The sequence below is a fragment of the Passer montanus genome, unplaced genomic scaffold (genome assembly GCF_014805655.1).
Source record: "Passer montanus isolate IOZ18808 unplaced genomic scaffold, ASM1480565v1 scaffold8, whole genome shotgun sequence".
In the NCBI taxonomy this organism is placed as follows: domain Eukaryota; kingdom Metazoa; phylum Chordata; class Aves; order Passeriformes; family Passeridae; genus Passer; species Passer montanus.
The window spans coordinates 13,526,056-13,545,114 of record NW_024373256.1 but is presented as its reverse complement, the minus strand read 5'-3'; the positions used below and the strand labels follow the sequence as shown (position 1 = coordinate 13,545,114).

Here is a 19,059-nt window from a genome sequence, read left to right as displayed (position 1 = left end):
TGGCATGGGGTGGAACTGGCTGGGTGCTCCTGGCACAGCCTGGATGTGTTCTGGCCAGGTGTAGGGGCAGTGTGTGCCCCATGCCCCCACAGAGCCCCGTGTGCACCTGCGGGTACAGACTGACCATCCAGCAGCCTGCACACACCCCCCGAGCTGCCCCAGGGCACACACTGCCCCTACACACACTGCCCTACACACACTGCCAGCTGCCACCTACACGTCCCACATGTGTCCCTGTACAGCCCTCTCTGCCACCCAACACGTCCCTGTGCACAGCTGCCCCACCGCACTCCCTGCTCTCGTTCCTCAGCACACCCCACACCCGTGTACCCCACAGTGTGTGTCCTCTCCAGCCCCTGCCCCTTGAGCCCAGCCCCTGCTGCCCTGTGTGTGCTGGCCCTGCTGCTCTGGGGCACGGGGGGACCCTGACTTGTGACCAGGGAGGACACTGGGCAGGGAGGACACTGGGCAGAGCCACGGGATCAGCACTGCTGCAAGCGCTTTGGGAAGACACGAGGGACCACAGTGGTCTGTGGTGAGCCCTGTGTGCTCCAAATGATGAGATGAAGGTGAGGAATGTAGCAAGGGCGAGGAGGATGAGGGTGGTGAGGAAGACAGGAGGGCGAGGGGGCTTGCAGAGCTCGCAGTGGGTTCAGCAGGTGGCGCAGAGCAGCAGTGACAGTTCATACCCGTGTTTCCTCCGTGGCTGAGGTTCTTATCATTTGTGTTTGGGGGAGATTAGCTCGGTCTGGCACCACTACAGAGTGGGGAGGGAGGGCCGGGGGGGCTGATTTTCTGGGAAGCAGCAGCAGCAGCAGCAGCAGCAGCAGCAGCAGGGCAGTGTCTGCTGCATGTGTGTGCATATTATCATTTGTGTTTGGGGGAGATTAGCTCGGTCTGGCACCACTACAGAGTGGGGAGGGAGGGCCGGGGGGGCTGATTTTCTGGGAAGCAGCAGCAGCAGCAGCAACAGGGCAGTGTCTGCTGTATGTGTGTGCGTGGGGAGAGCTGCCAAGGCAGCAGAGCCCCTCAAACTGGTGGCACAAAACCAAACGGGTGTAAATGCACACGAGCACTCTGGGATGTGGGCTGGGATGTGTTTGAGGATGGAGCACAAGCGCTGTGGGCTCACCTGCAGGAGCAGGGGCTGCCACGGTCAGGGACTGCCAGGCCTGTTTGAGAGCAGGCAGGGTCCCTGCCTGCTCCACCTGCCTGCTGCCCGCACCTGGGCACTCAGGCACCTCTCTCCTGCAGGATCTCATCTCCTCCCTCCGGTGTCACAGCACAGAGCAAACCCAGGGCTAGTTTAGTATCTCGTAGCCCACCACCTGTGATCGCTGATTCTGTTAAAATTCAGGCTCCAGAGTCCTGAAACCAGTGTCCCTACACTGGACTGCAGACTTGCCCATCCCATTCCTACCCTGCCCAGGTCCCAGGGGAAGAGCAGACACCTGGGGCAGGTGTGGAGGTTCTTCCCTGGCAGTTGGCTGGGATTTGTGGCTCAGGAGCTTGAGTCCCTGAACAGTCTTTGTGCTTAATGGTCTGCGGTGGACTTTTTTCACTCCATGAATTCTCAGATTGCTTTTGGAGCTCATTCAAGCACTTAGCTCCTGCAGCACCCCTAATAAAGTCCTAAAAAGCCATCTTGATAGGTGGAGACAGGCAGGATTTATCCTACACCCCCATCACCCCCCAGGAATCCTTCAGGGGAATGCAAGGATCACATTTGCCTTGGCCCTGCTCCTTGGAGGGATGCAGGCACAGCTTCATTCCCTGGGTCCTGCCATCAGCTCTATCCTGTGCTGGGGAGGGCTGGAAGCAAGCAGGGCCCTGGGGGACACCCAGGGAGCCCAGGGCTGGTGCTGCCCTTCCTGTACCACATCTGTCACACCCGCAGCCCCTCCCTCCGGCAGGAGCACTGCCACACTCCAGCCCTCCCCAGCCCCCGGCCCCGGCACAAACGGAGGCATTGCTGCAGCAAAAGAATCTTTTTTTATTGATGGCACACAGGCACGGCTGACAGCTCATCTGTACTTCTCAGCCAGCACGCTGGCCACGGCCGACATGAACTTGTCGACGGCAGAGTGCACCTCGGGGCTGTACTCCTTACCCAGGCGGGTAGCCAGCGACACCTGCAAGCACTGCGACAGGAACTGCAAGGGAAAACGGGGCTTAGCACCGCCGCCACAGCCCCGTGTCCCCATCCCGCTCCTGTCCCACACAGCCTTACCCCATCCCCTGCTGTCCCCCCTGATCCCCTCCGCCATCTCCTGTCCTCCATCCCCTGCTGTCCCCCCTGATCCGCCTCCCCCATCTCCTGTCCTCCATCCCCTGCTGTCCCCCCTGATCCCCTCCGCCATCTCCTGTCCTCCATCCCCTGCTGTCCACCCTGATCCCCCTTCGCTATCTCCTGTCCTCCATCCCCTGGCTCCCATCCCGATCCCTGTCCCCCATTCCCTGTCCCTCAGTCTCCATTCCCCATGCTCTGCTCCCTGTCCCCCCATTCTGATCCCTGTCCCCATTCTCCATCCCCATCCCCTGCCTGCCTTGAAGTTGACGGGGTCCACACGCAGGTTGTAGGCGTGCAGGTTGCTGAGCTCAGACAGAGCCTGGCTGAGGTTGTCCAAGTTCTTGATGGCGTTGCTCAGGGCAGCCACCACTTTCTTGCCATGGCCACGGATCTGGTCAGAGCCTTGTGACAGGTCGAAGTGGGGGAAGTAGGTCTTGGTTGGGGGGTAGGAGTGGAACATCCTGTGGGATGGGAGTGGGACGGTCAGTGGTGCTGGCCCCAGCCGGACCCACCACACTGGCCCCTCCGTGGGGCTCCCACCCCCTCGTGCCCCTCTCCCGTGGGTCCCCAGGCCTGTACCTCCACAGGGCATCGGCTCCGATTTCCTCCTCGGCGCCACCCAGCTTTCCCCAGATCTGCTGGATCAGCTTCTTGTCCTCGGCGGTCAGCATGGTGGCGGCTGGAAGAGTGGGCAGGGGTTGGTGGCAGCAGCACAGCAGGGACGCCTCTTATAGCTGCTGGCACCTCCACCCAGCCTTATCTTATCACACGGAGGGGCGAGGGGATGGCCGGGCCCTGGGAGCGGCTGCAGCACTGCCTCGGGGGCCCCAGATGCCTCGGGGGGCCCTGCCCTAAGGAGGCCCCTGGGGGGCCCAGCTGCCTGTCCTGCCCCACTGCACCAGCCCAGCACCACAATGGGGCAGGGGGCAGCACCTCTCCAGGCTGCCTCTTGGACAGCAGCAGACCCAGGCATGTCCCATGGGTGCCACAGCCTTGTCCACCCTGGCTGGCACATCCCCAAACCTGCTGCTGTGATCCATCATTCTCCACGCATGGGCCAGCATCCTCCTTGGCTCTGGGGGTGTTGAGGTAGGTCCCACAAGTGTCCCATGTCCGCTCCAGACTTTGGCACATCCAGCCCCTCTCTGCCCCAAGAGCCCCATGGCCTCTCAGTAGGAACCATGGACAAGGCCTCCCAGAGAAATCCAGGCAGGGAACAACCTCTTCTTTGGGTTCACGTCTTCCCAAAGTCCATCCTGTGATGCTTGTCAGTCTTGGATTCCTTCCCTTCTTCCCACCCCAATGTGTGCTCCTGCCTCTCCCCATAAATGCTGGGAAATCCCTCAGGCCCCATGGTGTCTGCTCATACAATAACAGAATTTTAGAATAATCAAATTATTAATGTTGGAAAAGGATCCTCTTAATGGATCCTCAAGGATCCATTATCATTAATAGGATCCTCCTTAAAGGATCCTATTAATGTTGTCTAGAATCCTCGAGACCAACCATTCCCCCAGCACTGCCAAGGCCAACACTAAACCAGTCCCCAGGAGCCACATCTACACATCTGTTAAATCCCTCCAGGGACTCCACCCCTGCCCTGGACAGCCTGTGCCAGTGCCTGACAAGGCTTTCAGTCAGGAAATGTTTCCTAATATCCAACCTAAGCCTCTCCTGGGACAGCTTGAGGCCATTTCCTCTGACTCTCACATCCTTCTCTCAGCCTCTGTGGGAAGGATTTGGTGCAAACACGGGGTAAGGGACACGCCAGATGCTGACCTAGCACATAAGTCATGGATTTAAACCTCCAGGTTACCTGGCACCAGTGGATGCAGAATGCTTTAAAAGCTGCTGTGGTGACATTTAGATGTTTAGAGCCATCTAAACACATTCCTTGTCCAAACACATTCCCTCAGTGCCATGGATGAGGCAAGGGACTGCCATCTGCAGTGCTGGCTCAGGGTGGCCATCAGAGCAGGCTGAAGGCTTTGCACCCCCTGTTTCATGCCAGAAGTCTCTGGGACAGGAGCTGACTGTGCTTCAGGTTTTCGGCCAAACTGCCCCAGTAAAAGGGTGGCCATCAGAGCAGGCTGAAGGCTTTGCACCCCCTGTTTCATGCCAGAAGTCTCTGGGACAGGAGCTGACATGGTCCTGTGCTTCAGGTTTTTGGCCAAACTGCCCCAGTAAGAGGCTGATGTTCCAGATTTTGTTGAGCAGCATTTGCACAGCATCAAGACTGTCTCTGCTTCTCACTCTGCCCCCACCCAGGGAGCAGATTTTGAGGTGCTGGGGAAGGACACAGCCAGGCAGATAGGCCCAACTAATCAAAGAGGTATTTCATGCCATATAGCACCATGCTCAGCAATCAAAGGGAAAAGAAGGGGTCTGAGGGAGTTTTAGGGGGTTATTTATGTTTTTTGCTCATGAACTGGCTGAACATCAGCCTACCCATGGGATGTGGTGAGTGATTGCCTTTGCATCCCGTTTTGTTTTCTTGCCTGTGCTTCCACTTAAGTCTTTACTTACTAAACAATTATTTCTGTTTGTTTGATCTTGACCCCCAATTTTTCTTGCTTTTATCTTCCTTTGCCCTTCACCTCATCCCATTGTGGGGGGGAGATGAGTGAGGAGCTGGGGTGCAGTGGCTGCACAGTGGGGTTAATTCACAGAAGAAGCACATCAGATACCACATCCCTACCCCATGGAGAGAGGCACAATGAGAGGACAATGCCCTGCATTGCAATGCAGGTTTGGTTCCCAACAGGCTGGGATGGGTTTTGGATAGGTCCTAGCAGGGTAAAAGACTCTTTCCAGGTCAGTCTGGAGAAAGCCTGTGGTGGATACACCTTGGTGAGCAGCTGCAGTCACAGGGCTCCAGCCTGTTCTGGGCTTCTGCTCAATGCTATATTGCTCCCACTGAATGTTATGTTACCCCCACTGAATTGGCACATGACTTAGTATGAGTTCATTAGTATATGAATTAGTACATGAGTTTATGAAGTTTAATATTTCCCCCTCCATATTGTGCAGACATTTCAGAACACCCCTGCCTGAACAGTCAGGAGTGGGCAGAACACACCAAGAGGAAAGCACAGAGACCATAGCTCACATTTGAATTATTTATTGAGTTTTGCAGATGACTGAGCCCTTGCAGCAGGGATTTAAAGAGCTGCCCAGGAAGGGGTGATATCCCAGAGCGTGGCAGCAGGGCTGGGCTGTGGATGGGCCTCCCTCACCCTCTGCTGAGGTCATTTATCTGTACTTCTCCGTCAGAACAGAGGAAACACTGGACAGGAACTTGTCCCACGCAGCATGAACTTCTGGAGTGAAGTCACTGGGGTAGTGGGCAGCCACGGAGCACAGGATACAGTGGGAAAGCAGCTGTAAGGGAAAGCAGCAGGAAATCCATCACAGTGAGTACCAGGTATCAAGGTAGGGGTCTGCAATGGACCTTGGGCCCAGTGTGCTTGGGGATGACAGCTACGTGTCCCAAACAGGCAGTGCTGCTGCCTGAGATGGGAGTGAAGAAGCACAGTTGTCTTTTCTATAGGGCAAAAGGCACTGTTTGATCCCACTCCCTCTCCCATGTGCCCCTTCCTTCCTCAAGTGCAACAAAGTGGGACTGTTTATAATTTATTAAAACTTCGTTCAAGACAGGTGAGTAGCTTGATGTGTGAAGCAGATTAATGAATTACAGCAAATCCAGCAGAGATTTGAGTCTGTCTAACACAAACCACAGGAGCTCCCTGAGGAGTTCTTTGCCTGCACTGGGCCAGAACTTCCATTAGAAGACCCAATCTCAGGTTAAAAACCATATGAGAAACTGTCTGTGCAGCACAGCCAGGGATGGAGCTGCCATTAGCCCACATGCCCTGTGGTCTCTAATTCTGTGGCGGCAGTTTCCAGCCCTGAAAGTCTCTGTGCTCACTCACCTTGAAGTTGACAGGGTCCACCCTGAGGATGTAAGCATGCAGCTCGCTGAGCTTGGCCAAAGCCTTGCGGATGTCATCGATGTGCTTCACAGCCTCCCCGATGGCACTCATGACCTTGGAGCCGTGGCCACGGAGCTGAGCTGAGCCTTGGCTCAGATCAAAGTGAGGGAAGTAGGTTTTTGTCTGGGGGTAGCTGGAGAAAAGCCTGGAGCAGAACATGAGGAAGAGGGTCAGCAGTAGAAATGGTATGAGATGGTAAAACCTCAGAAAAAGTGCAGTGTAAACCTTCTGCAGCACATGCAGATTAGACAGCAGGTTTATATGTATGTACTAGAGAAGAATTGTTAAAAATTATTAAAAATTTAATGTAGTTTTGGGTTTGGTTTTGTTTGGTTTTGTTTCTAATAATAAAAGCCCCAGCCTGTCACTAAATTTCCTGTATTATATTATAACAAAGTTTCCAGGACCTTCAAATGAAAATGAAAAAATAAGAATTTATATGAATGGTACTCAGAATCCTGAAAGGGGGATCACTATACTTTATACTAAGCTGTAAATAGCATTTAAATCACTTTGAATAATAAAAATTTGTGATAATTTCCAGACCCTTTTATTCTTGCTTAATTGGTATGGACTTTGAATTACTGTGCCATGCTTCATGCAGGGGGTCCAGCTGTCTTGTTTCCTAACAGTTTGTTACTTAACAACTGGAACAATGAAACCTGAGCATCCAGTGAATTTAGTGGACAGCTATTCTCTTAATGCATAAAAACTGTAAGAGAAAGTGCATCACTTGTACAATAAACCACTTCAAGTTTATCCCCTGACAGGGATAATGGTGTTTAGGACACTGAGTATGAATGGCTTTGAATTCCTCACCAGTGCTTCTGGCTATGAATTCTTCTATATGGCTATAAGGAGAAAAAAAACCCCTATTAAATTGTTTAAAAAATCATGGTCTACTGCTAGATTGTGAAGCATTTAGTAGCACAGATATAACTCCTGAAGATTACATATCAAACTCTGCATCAAGAGTTGTGCTGTTTGATATGTAATCTTCAGCCTGCTCCCCCAAGTTCTACATGAGATGCATGCCAGCAGCAAAGCCCTCTTTGGAGGCCTGCTGGGGCCTTACCTCTCCAGGGATTCTGCCCCAATGGCATCAGCTTGGGTGGCCACCTTGGCCCAGATGGTGACCACGGCGGCTTTCTCGGCTTGGGTCAGCGTCATTGTGCAGGAGGTGCTGGCTCTGCCCCCTCGCAGCGACTGCTCAGAGCAGGTTTGGGCTCACCAGCCTGGCAGCCCTGGTTATAAAGGGGAAGGGGGAGAGGACCTTGGTGCCTGCCCGCACTCATTGGTCACTCCAGAGGCCCGCTGTGGAGTGGGGGACACTTATCTGCCGAGAAGCAATAGCTACCTTGGCTAGGGTCAGCACACTGTCCTCCTTGCCTGCTGGCCTTATCAGCTTCTTGCTTCTTAACCTGACGGCTGTGTGCTCCAAAGAAATTGTCTGCACAAGTATTGATACATGAACAGAGAGATAATGCTGCAAAATTCCACTGATGAGGCATTAGGACACATCTCTAAGCTGAGGAGCGTGGACTCCAGCACGCTAAGGAACCTGGAGAGGAATCTGCATTTCCTCCCTTGGCTCACAGGTGTGGCTCACAACTTTCTGACCCAGCCACTTCCAGCATTTGTGGCTGCAACATGTGCAATATTTCACATAAAATGCTTTGTAGGTAGTGGTAGGGACAGGCTGGGACATCTGTAGTGCAGTTCAGAGGAGAAATGAAATCCTGATTTTTTAAGAGTAAGTGCAGATTTTGCCATTTGCTTCACGAGTTCACTTTGCCAGCCTCTTGCAAAGAATTAGGGATTCACTTTACAATTGCTGCCTGTGATAACACTGGTAGTAAGGATTACTTTGGATACAGGAATAGAGAGTTTGTGAAATTAAGTATGGTACTGGAAAAAGTGTGTGTGTGAGAAAGCCCAGTCAGATTTCTTTTTTTATAATCCTCAGACTGCACATCTTTGCTAACTGTGTGATGTTACTGTTAGTTGTTGCCTGCACTGTAAAATAGCCCTCAGCACTCCTGTTAGTGCTGGCTGTGCTGTGCTGTGTGCTGGACATGCACAAGAGCTCCTGGTCCCACAGCAGATGGTTGGTACCATCAGGGCACGGGCCCTGGCTGGGTGAAGGACCAAACAAGCAAAACAAAGACCAGCACAGGTCTGTAATCACAGATAAGTGGGCAAAGTGTCAAAGAAATACCCTACTGGAGATGGTTGCTGCAGAACCTCTGGCAGTAAATATCCTGCCAGCACATAAAGCAGAGGTAAATCTCTTTGCCACGCTGATAAACTACAGCAGCCTCAGACATCAGACACCACTGAGAGCTGGCAGCTGTGCAAAGAGCACTGGCTGGTACAGTCAGAGGGGTCAGATAATGTTCTCTGCCCAAGCAGCCCTGCACACTTGTGTGGAGAAGGTTGGTGTGGCTCAGCCAGAGATGTTTCTGCATTTGACAGCAGCACTACCCACGGCCACAGAGGGTGTTCCCCAGCCATGGTCATCCTGCTAATGGAAATCCCTTCTAGGAATAATGGTCCCTGGGTGGTGCATGGACTGGGGCAGCTGTGCCAAAGCACAGGTGTCACACAGGAGCAGGCACTGGAGCCCTCAGGAGCCACAGGGAGCTGTGCTGTGCTGCTGGAAAGGTGCTGGCTTTGAGGTGGCACCTCTGTGTGTGTGTGTATGGCAGGGATCTCTTCTGTGCTGTCACATGGGCATAGGTCTCTCCTCTCTGGGTAGACTCCATAGCCTGGAGGAGTTGATCCATACACTACAAAGAGACACCACTCTCCTGGGGCTGTGCCCCTGTCACTGCATCCTGGGCTCAGCTGGGAATGAGCCAGTGGTAGGGTCAGAACCAGGGATGGGGTCAGACAGTGGCTTCTGCATCCTCTGGTGTCCCCACTTTGCTGGGGCCAGTGGCACTTGCAGAAGGACTCTGACCCACCCCTGTACTCTGCACTGGCTCTAATTTAAGCTTCTCTGCATGCCATCTGTCACACAAATTAGAAAAACCTTGGGCTTTCCCAAAAGGCAGGCACAAAGCACTTGGGGCCTCTGAGTCTGCAAGCCTGGCTGGGTTTGGGGATCTTGAATTATCATCCCCTCTGTGGAGGCCAACAACTCCTCTGGGATTTAATTTCAGATTGTGTTCAGTGCCACAGCTCCTCCTCAGTCCTCCTGACCATGGGCTGGGTAATTCACTCACTTTAACAGGGGATATAAAAGTGGACTCATCTGAGACACAAGGAGGACAATTGGTTTACCACAGGGAATATTATCAGAGGACTCTTTGTATACCTTCCCCTTGACAGTGCCATACACATCCCCTGAAAACCCAGAGCTCATTCTGGCTACACAGGTGCAGAGCAGTGCAGTCTGCAGTTCAAAGTGCCACTGACAGCACAGGCAGAGCCAGGCAAGGACAGCATGGTATTCAGTTTTACAGCTTGAATGGATGGCAGTACCAGGAGAGGCTGTATTCATCACCCCTTGCTACACACATTTCCAAAACCTGCAGTCTTCCCATAGAAAATTTACTTTGAAAATATAGATGCTGTTGTGAAATATCCATTTACATAATGTTTTTGTCTCCTCCCCAAAGTGCTGCCTCTTATATGTTGCATGGCAGTGCTCCAAGCTCTCCTCAGTGAGAGTGCTTTTAATCAGGGGTTACTCAACCAAGCTGTGACCCAGATAAACACAGGGATAAGGCACAGACCATCAGGACTCCTTCCTATTCTGTGTAACCTGGGCATTGCTCCTCTGTGACTGCAGGATTAAGGTTTGTGTGCACACAGAGTGATGTCTGCACAGGAGGATTCATCATCACTGAAATCATTGTGGAATTATTTGAATTAATTTTCTGAGAGTTACTACTGCGCTATCTCAAATGCCAGAGCAGCCAAAATGTGACAGTGGTTTGCTAGAAGGAGCTCACTGCTCACTCAGGATCAGGGCTGTGCTGGGGATTGCTGCTTGGAGAAATCTGCTCCTCAACACAACGTGACATGGAAAATGACCCAGCTTTGCATGAACCTCTCAGCCAAATTCTTCATCCCAGAGCTCCAGCCACCCATGGGCTCCTGGCCTCAGGAATGCAAGGAGCTGGACAACACGATTGCTGCTGTTCCTGTCACAGGGCCACTAGTGAAGATGTCTTCTGGGAAACCCCATCACACCTGCCTTCCTCTCCTGCTGCTGCTTCTCATGATGATCCACAGATCCACTGCAGAATGTCAACCTTTGGGCAGGTCATGAATCTTTGTCAGGAAATCACCAAAGGGGATTTTTTTAAAAATTAATGTAGGTCTTTTTAAATCCAAAATCGGTTTGAAAAGCTGGCTACCAGAGTTTCTAATTTTAAACAGCAGAAGCAAGCAACAGACTTATTAGCTAATTGTAAAAGTGGGATTCTAATTTCCAACAGCCCTGATTGTAAATCCAATTGAATGGCATCACTGTGAGATCAGGGATAACTTTCCCCATGGGCCTGTATTATCCACAGGAATTGCCTTCCCCTCAAGGAGAATACTGTGGGTAAGGGGGGACATATATGTGCTCTAACTCTGAAATATTTGAGGCATAGTACATTTTGGAAGTCTGAAAAGTGGAGTCTATATCCTGGCTTTACTCTTTCATTTCCTACCAGGGCTTGAAGAACTTGCAATCATTGCTTTAAATGACAAGGCTAACTACAACTAAATGTCCAAGAGCTGGGAATGACAGATAGGCCTATAATTTATTATTTGAGAAAGTAAAATTATATTTTGAAGCAGGCACACTGAAATTTTAACATGACAGCCCAGTGCTGGTGTACAAGGAGTGCTCTGCTGTGATAACACGACTGGTCTTTAATCACCCCAGGACAACTCTCTCCCCTCAGCATTGCCTTCTCTTGCTCAATTGTTATCACTGGCCTTGTGCAGAATGGCCCTGCAGATTATACCCTGCTGGGGCTGCTCATCTCCCTCTTCAGCCACCCACCTCTGTCCTGTGTCCCTGGGGGGACTGCAGAGCAAAACCCAGAGTGGGGATATCTCAGAGTGTCCAAGCATCTAAGCAATACAATGAAATACAGAAGAATTTGCTTAAAACCCCAGGGCATCCTCACATAGAATTGCTGATAACTTCTGATTTTGGTTAAACACAAAAAAAAAAAAAAGAAAAAAAAAGAAGGCACCAAGACTGCTGCCAGGGGAGTAACGTCACCCTTCCTAATCCAGAGGCAGGAGTAAAAGCACAGGAACCATGAGGCAGGGTGTATCAGAGTTGTGAACATGAGCAACAAGCCCAAGCCAGCTTTTCCATGAGCACGGGGAGCCCACAGGTCTGACTTCCACAGCTGCCCCCCTGCAGGCACCCTGGTGTCACAGAACCATTTTAAGGTTGGAAAAGCCCTCTGCAATCATTCATCTGCAATACTGACATGCTGGATTTGTCAGCTCTGATGGAAGCAATCTACTGCCAGATGGTGGAAGAATGGAGAGGGACTGGAAGGGAAGACAGAGGGATTCTCCACCTGCAAATCCACCCTCAGTGGCACCCAGGCTGGTGCAGGGAGGGTGGAGATGAACATTCAGCTCCTACATCCCATCTTTTGTCCATAGCAAACCCAGGAGACGTCACCAGTTCCTCTCCCACTAGGGAAAAAGCATTCATGGCCTCATTCCAACCCACAACAAATCACCTTTGTTCTCCCAATTAATTTACCCTTCTGCTCAGTGTGCAGCACATGTGTAATTAGCTCCAGAAAGGCAGATATGTTATTTCAAAAAACTGTTTGAAATGTCCCAAAGAGGCATTGCAACAGGCTTTACCCCGTGTTCCTTTATTTCCATTCCCACTCTAATTCCCAATGAGCCTCCTTATTTAATACTGTTTTATGGAGCTCTTCTTTTCTTCCCTTTTGCTACTAGAAAGTTGATGATGTGGAAAAAAAAAAAGAGGGAAAGTGTCATGAGAAGAGTCATGGCAGAGTGAGCGCACTTTGAGAAATCCCTATTCACACACACACTTCAAGGTGTTAGGTTAAACCAGCACTGTCAAACCACCACTAAACCATGTCCCAAAGTGCCACACCCACATGTTTTTTGAAGTCTTCCAGGGGCTGTGATTCCGTGGGGGCAGTTCCAGTGCCTGTCCACTCTTCCATGAGGATGATAACCCAAGGGGGTCTGGGCATGGGGGACATGATGAACCATCACTGCTCTTTGTTACCAGCTCTCAGAAAAGTTCTGGAATTAATGACTGAACTGTGTGAAAGCCCACAAAGTGGCCAAATAACAGCATTGTGTGCTCAAGGATCCAGCAGCCCCCGTGGAGGGATCTGGGGCTGGGGCCACCATGCCCTGTCTGGGTACGGGGCTGAACTGGGGGTACTGGGCCATGCTGGGGCCACTGGGCTGAGCTGGAAGGTGCTGGCTGCAGGCATGTGAAGCACTGGAATAAACTGGGAGGGTGTGGAACAGGGAGTGGTGTCCATGGGACACTGGGATGATTGAGAGAATGTAAGTGTCAGGTGCTGGTTTGAACTGGGAGCACTGGGCTGTACTGGGAACAGGGCTGTTTTTGAATTGGTGCTCTGAACTGGGGGCACTGGGCTGTACTGGGAACAGGGCAGTGTGTGAATTGGTGCTCTGAACTGGGGGCACTGGGCTGTACTGGGAACAGGGCTGTTTTTGAATTGGTGCTCTGAACTGGGGGCACTGGGCTGTACTGGGAGCAGGGCTGTGTGTGAATTGGTGCTCTGAACTGGGGGCACTGGGCTGTACTGGGAACAGGGCTGTGTGTGAGGTGCTGGTCATAACTGGGGATGTGGCTGTGGGTATGAACCCGCAGAGGTGCTGGTGTGAACTGGGAGCACTGGGCTGTACTGGGAACGAGCTGTGTGGCCGTGAGATGCCGGTCAGAAGCGGGGGCACTTGCCTGTATTGGGGATGGGGCTGTGTGTGATGTGCTGGTCTGAACTGGGAGCACTGGGCCGTACTGGGGATGGGGCTGCTGTGAGGTGCTCGTCTGAACTGGGAGCACTGGGATGTACTGGGAACGGGCCGTGGAGGTACGAGATGCTGGTCAGAACTGGGGGCATTGGGATGTACTGGGCACGGGCCGTGGGGCGGAGGCCCCGGGCACAGCGGCCCCGGCACAGCGGCCCCGGCACAGCGGGCCCGGTACAGCGGGCCCGGGCAAAGCGGCCCCGGTACAGCGGTCCCGCCGGTGCCGGTAGCGGCGGCCGCACCGTGTGCCGGCGGAAGCGGAAGGCGCAGCGGCCGGGCCCTTCCTGCGGGAAGCCCGAGCCGGCATGGGCGAGAGCACCAGCCCCATCAGCGTGATCCTGGTGAGCTCGGGCAGCCGCGGCAACAAGCTGCTGTTCCGCTTCCCGTTCCAGCGCGGCGCCGAGCACCCCGCCGCGCAGGACAGTAAGTGCCGACGCCGGGAGCTGCGGCTGCCCCGCGCCCGCCGCAGCCTCCGCCGGGGCCTGGCATCCTCCCGTGGGGGGCTGGTACCCCGCACGGACCCCTCACACCCCCCGTGTGGGCCCGGAGCCCCCCTCACGTCCTTCACATTGCCCATGAGGGCCTGGCACCTCTCACCTGGCACTCCGCACCCCTCACACTGTGTGTGGGTATCTGTCATCCCCCCCACATCCCTCACACTGTGTGTTGGTATCTGTCATCCCCGGTATCTGTCATCCCCCTCACACACTCTGTGGGTACCTGTCATCCCTCCCACATCCCTCACACTGTCTCTGGGTACCCCTGATGCGCCCCACACTCCTCATACCCTTTGTGGGTACCTGTCATCCCCCACACACTGTCTGTGGGTACCTGTCATCCCCCACACACTGTCTATGGGTACCTGTCATCCCCCACACCCCTCATACCCTCTGTGGGTACCTGTCACCCCCCTCACACCTTTCACACTGTCCGTGGGTATCTGTCATCCCCCCCACATCCCTCACACTGTCTGTGGGTATCTATCATCCCCCTCACACCCTTCACACTGTCTGTGGGTACCTGTCATCCCCCTCATACTGTCTATGGGTACCTGTCATCCCCCACACCCCTCATACCCTCTGTGGGTACCTGTCGCCCCCCTCACACCCTTCACACTGTCTGTGGGTATCTGTCATCCCCCACACACCCCTCATACCCTCTGTGGGTACCTGTCATTCTCCTCACACATTCGTGGGTACCTGTAATCCCCCTCACACCCCTCACACCCTCTGTGGGTACCTGTAGTCCCTCACACCCCTCATACCCTCTGTGGGTACCGGGCTCCCCTCACTCCCCCTGTCCACGAGGACCTGGCACCCCTCACAGCTCCCCATGGGACTCTGCACCTCTCAGCCCTTGCCCTGCAGTGCCCTCACTGCCCCCAGGTGCCCTGGGACCCCTCTCGTCCATCAATTGATCCACATTAGTGCCAGTGTCACTGCCCACCTGGTGCCTTACCTCTGTCCCCAGGACAGGTGAATTCCGTGGGTTTTGGGAGCTGCAGGGGAAGGAGGAGGCAGGAGGAGAAGGAAGGCACTGATTTGGAAGTGATTCAGTAAACACTATAAGCTTTAACAATAATAGGAATTACAAAATTTTAGTCTGTGTTCTTGAATTAGTGTGCTGGAAGAGGTTTAGTTTTGCTGGAAAACAGGAGGATGGAACTATTCAGGTGCAGTGCTGGCACGTCCTTGAGGCATGTGATTTGGGACAGTGCCTGGACTGGGACCAGTACCAGTGCAGGGCCTAAAGGTGCTGCGGGGTGATGGAGCTGTGTGATCTGGGTTGTGTGCTAGTGGCTGTGTGCTGGGAGAAGTTTAACTCCTCTGCTGAGGTTGTGAGTCAGTTTATGAAGAGAGATTCATCTCTAATTACCTTTCTACTTTTATAGGTGAGACATGAAGAGTTGTTTATTTTGCTGACTGTTTCCCTACCACCCCCCCATCCTGCTTTTTGTTGATAAAGGTTTTCCCTCTCTATGATTGTGGGAGCATTGTAAAATAAAAAACCAAAACTGAACAATAAAGCGGGAAATCGCATTGGTCAGACTTTTCACTCTTGAATTGTAAACTGTTACCTGTGTTTTCCCTGCCACCCCCCTCCTGCTTTTTGTTGATAAAGGTTTTCCCTCTCTATGACTGTGGGAGCATTGTAAAATAAAAAAAAAACAAAAAAAACCAACAAAAACTGAGCAATAAGGTGGGAAATTGCATTGGTCAGACTTTTACTTTTCACTCTTGAACTGCAAACTGTTACCTGTGCCAGTTTCTGTGAATGTTTCACTTTCTCCTCTTCATCCCCTGAAGGATAAAAATGTTTCCCTATTTTTTTAACGTTTCTGTGAATGTTTCACTTTCTCCTCTTCATCCCCTGAAGGATAAATTTTTTCTCCTATTTTTTTTTAAATTTTCTTTTGAGTGAGAATAGAAAAACATACAAACACCCATTAAGCAGATGGTTCCTAGGTAAATTTATCTTTATTCTTTGCTTCAGACAAGCCAAGGAGTCGATATGCTGTGAATGGCTCTGGTGACACCACAGAAGATCAAGATGGGGACTCCAGGTAGGAGGGAAAACATTTATTCTGCCTAAGAGGTTGAAATGTAGGAGAGACAGCCTCCTGCTCTCCTGCCTCCTAGTTCCTAGGCACATTCTCTTGGACTCTATAGAAGACAACCTGCCAAAAAATGCTTTAATATCAAGTTTTGAGCAACTTAGTGCTTAGTGAAGAGGACTGTCTCACCAGGGAATGCTGCTGAATCTGTTGTTTCCTGGGCAAGGTCAGCTATTCTGTGCTCATTAGAAAGGCAATATTGCCCTTTCAAAACTAGGAGTATTAATCCTCTGGCAAAATCCGACTTTTCTTTACCTGCCTACTCCTAACTGGATATATTTTTCAGTTGCCTCAACTTCTTCCCTAGCTCATATAATGGTCTATTGGAATTGCTGTGCACTAATGAATAACTAATTTTGTTTCTCCAGACAGAGCTGCTGTTGTGTCAGTGGAGTGACACAGTGGCTCAAAAGGAAACTGAGACTTCAAGAGAGTTTTTTAAGTACAGGAAATCAGAGGGTAACAAACGCACTGAAAATAGGCAGTGTGGTGTTCAGCATGTGTGTATGTGTGGATGGACCCTCTAATTGGTTTTGCTGAACATTTGAAATCTGCTGCATAGTTCTAAATTTATCACTACTAGATAGGAGAGAAATCTGGGAGAGAAAAAGTTTGTCTGTTGGCCCATAGTTCACTTGCAGATATTTTTTCTGATATGTATTTTAATCTCCAGTATTAATAAAAAAGAGGTAGCTGCTGCTCTTCTCTTTTATAAGAATACTAAGGAAGTAATCATCACTTTATAAATGTAAGATTGTTGTTGACTTTATGACAGAGAATGGTTTAGCTGAAATTAAAATCACCCACATGACTGTAAGCATCATCAGTTAATTTTGTTTTCCAGGACTGGGATCTTATGAAAACACATTTTGCTTGCAGTAATTTGTATCTCCTGCCTCTTCTGATGCCTTTGAAACCTTCAAACACAACCTTTGGTTGTGTGTCCAGTGAGTGCAGTGCGGACAGGGCACAGCTGCAGGGGGAGCAAACCATTTGTGTGTTTGGGAACTGGTTTGGCTTTTCAGCTGGGCTGTGGATGGCAGGAGGGTCCAGGGGTTTTGTTGGTGGCTGTTCAGACTCCTGAATTTCCCTAGGTAGACAAGGAAGGTGTTGGAATGATACCAGCTGCTGTCTGACACTGATTCTTGTTGCCTCTGCTGTTTAGGCAAGTTGGACAAAGCAGTTAATGTGGCTGTGTTTACTGTATGTTGCCTGTGTTGCTAAATTAATGTGAGATAATATGTGGTTACTGCAATTATGTAGGAAAAGCTTTTATCATTTCAAATGATGGTCAGGTGAGAAAACTGCTGGTGTTTTCCTGAAACACATTTTTAAATTGAATGTGCTGGCATATAACCCTCACTAAACAAATATTTAGATTGCTGCATTGTACTGATGTCCAGAACACTGGGCATGAAAGTTCATGCTTAATCTCCTGGGCAGGTATTTCTTACTAATAAAAGAATTTTTTTTCAGATCTGTCTGTATCTCCCATGCATATAAAAAGGGAAATAGAAGAGCAGCAGGATTTCTGTTGCTCTGAAAGTTTATTTCTTCTAGGTGCTCGATATTGGAGTCTAGCACACTGCTGGTTCTGCTTATATGGCTGGACATCTTCTTTCTGAAATTCAAAGGCCCTTTCAAAATTGTGTTTGTTTCCAGTTTGATTACAGAAAGCTTTTTCCCAGCAGCAGTGTAATCATCACTTTTAAGTCCCCTGCATCCCATACAACTGATGTAGCAGTTAAATGTGTCCTCTTCAGTGGTACCTGCTAGTAGAAGAATGTGCTGATGCATTTATATACTGAGTGCTTTTAATTTAAATTAAACAAGAGGAGCTTTTTGGCAAAGTTTGTATTTTTCACTGACTGATGAGGTGGGAAAAATATGCAAATTTTAAGTACACAGATGCTTTCTCCAGCGGAAGACAAAAAGGCATCTTCAAAACTGTGCAATGGATTGCTCCAACTTTGATTTGTATCAGGCAATTTTAGGAGTAACAGAGGTTGGTGCCTTGGAATAGAAGAGATTCCAAGGGGAGAGTGGAGGCAGAAAAGTGCAGATCCCCTGGTGGGAGGGAGATGCACCTGCTTGTAAGCTGGGAAAGGAAGGAAGTTTTATTTTCATATGCCATGAAACCAATATCATCATTGATTTTTTCCTCACCAACACTATGAATTTTTGCTTCAGTTTGTGTGTTTCCATTGAAGATCAGGTTGTAGAGACCAGGAATGGGGCAACTGGTTTTGTGAGAGCCATTCCTTCAGTGGCAGCTCCAGCCCTGTAAGATCTTTCTTCTGCAGTGCAGCAGTTCCCTTCCTGGGAGAGAGTTCATCAGCATGAAGTCCCGTATGTTTGCTGGTGGTGATAATTTTCTGTCTGAAATTGTCCACAATAAAAGTAATTTATGAGGTGGTTTTGTATTATTTTTGGAAGACTTCATCAAGGAAGGGTTGGAAAAAGGTTCCTTTCAATCCCTGCATGTCAGGAACACCCATGGGTGTTTTTAGTGGCACAAAGCAAGGCTGTGGAGTGGGCAGACTGCTGGCTTGAGTTGGTGGTGTATGGCAAGTTTGATAATGTTGTGGGGTTGGGGTTTTCCCACTGCATGCTCAGTATAAAGGCTATTTCAGATTTATCTTGTAGCTGCAATAGTTCCTAAGAGGGTTGAAGTCATCCTTTTTTATACTGGATGCTGTGTTTAATTTATTAGTAATCTAGCACCAGTTGTGTTCTAGGTAAGATTTACTGTTGATTTTTCCCTATAGCTATTGGCACCCAGATCAATTACTTTGGAACTCACCTTTCCTAGAGTAGTTGAGGTGCATGTATTTCTTAATGCTGTCAGGAGGGACAAAATTAGATCAGTTTGGGTGCCTTAACTCCATTTCCATGTAGCATATTTGTATAGATAATTGGATTGGAAATTGGATTTCTTTTAGCCTCCAGGCTCAATTTCCTGATCATTGTTATGCTTTTTGGTTTTTTCATAGACAATGGCAGCCTATTCATGATAATCCTTCCTCCAGGTTACTGGGGTGTGTTTGCTTGTATTAATTTCTGCTCCATGGAGCTGTGTTTGGGTCTTCAGAATACATATTTTATTTCCTGCTGAAAGCAAGTTGAGCAGCAAAAGTGTTTGAGGT

At 50.4% G+C, this 19,059-nt stretch overlaps 3 protein-coding genes across 10 annotated transcripts in view; 1 reads left to right on the top strand and 2 right to left on the bottom strand.

Moving 5' to 3' along the window:
• Positions 1 to 1,973: 1,973 nt before the first annotated feature.
• LOC120513226 (hemoglobin subunit alpha-D) lies at positions 1,974 to 3,034 on the bottom strand. Its single transcript, XM_039732415.1, has 3 exons — positions 2,870 to 3,034; positions 2,547 to 2,751; positions 1,974 to 2,153 (listed from the first exon to the last, which is right to left on the bottom strand). The coding sequence occupies exons 1-3, from the start codon at positions 2,959 to 2,961 to the stop codon at positions 2,025 to 2,027; spliced, it is 426 nt and encodes a 141-aa protein (XP_039588349.1). The 5' UTR covers positions 2,962 to 3,034; the 3' UTR covers positions 1,974 to 2,024.
• A 6-nt stretch (positions 3,035 to 3,040) lies between these two features.
• The window catches only part of NPRL3 (NPR3 like, GATOR1 complex subunit), a 52,658-nt gene continuing 36,639 nt past the window's right edge, over positions 3,041 to 19,059 (top strand). For 4 of the 8 annotated variants that reach the window (XM_039732399.1, XM_039732408.1, XM_039732398.1 and 1 more), the window contains exons 1-2: positions 13,567 to 13,722; positions 15,793 to 15,862. In XM_039732399.1, the coding sequence (XP_039588333.1) occupies positions 13,605 to 13,722; positions 15,793 to 15,862 (188 nt within the window). In that variant the 5' untranslated portion in view covers positions 13,567 to 13,604. Of the gene's footprint in view, positions 3,380 to 13,565; positions 13,723 to 15,792; positions 15,863 to 19,059 lie in introns of those variants that run through there. The other 4 variants (XR_005630217.1, XM_039732403.1, XM_039732401.1 and 1 more) reach the window with 3 other exon arrangements.
• LOC120513225 (hemoglobin subunit pi) lies at positions 5,161 to 14,777 on the bottom strand. Its single transcript, XM_039732414.1, has 4 exons — positions 14,758 to 14,777; positions 7,358 to 7,526; positions 6,223 to 6,427; positions 5,161 to 5,671 (listed from the first exon to the last, which is right to left on the bottom strand). The coding sequence occupies exons 2-4, from the start codon at positions 7,450 to 7,452 to the stop codon at positions 5,543 to 5,545; spliced, it is 429 nt and encodes a 142-aa protein (XP_039588348.1). The 5' UTR covers positions 7,453 to 7,526; positions 14,758 to 14,777; the 3' UTR covers positions 5,161 to 5,542.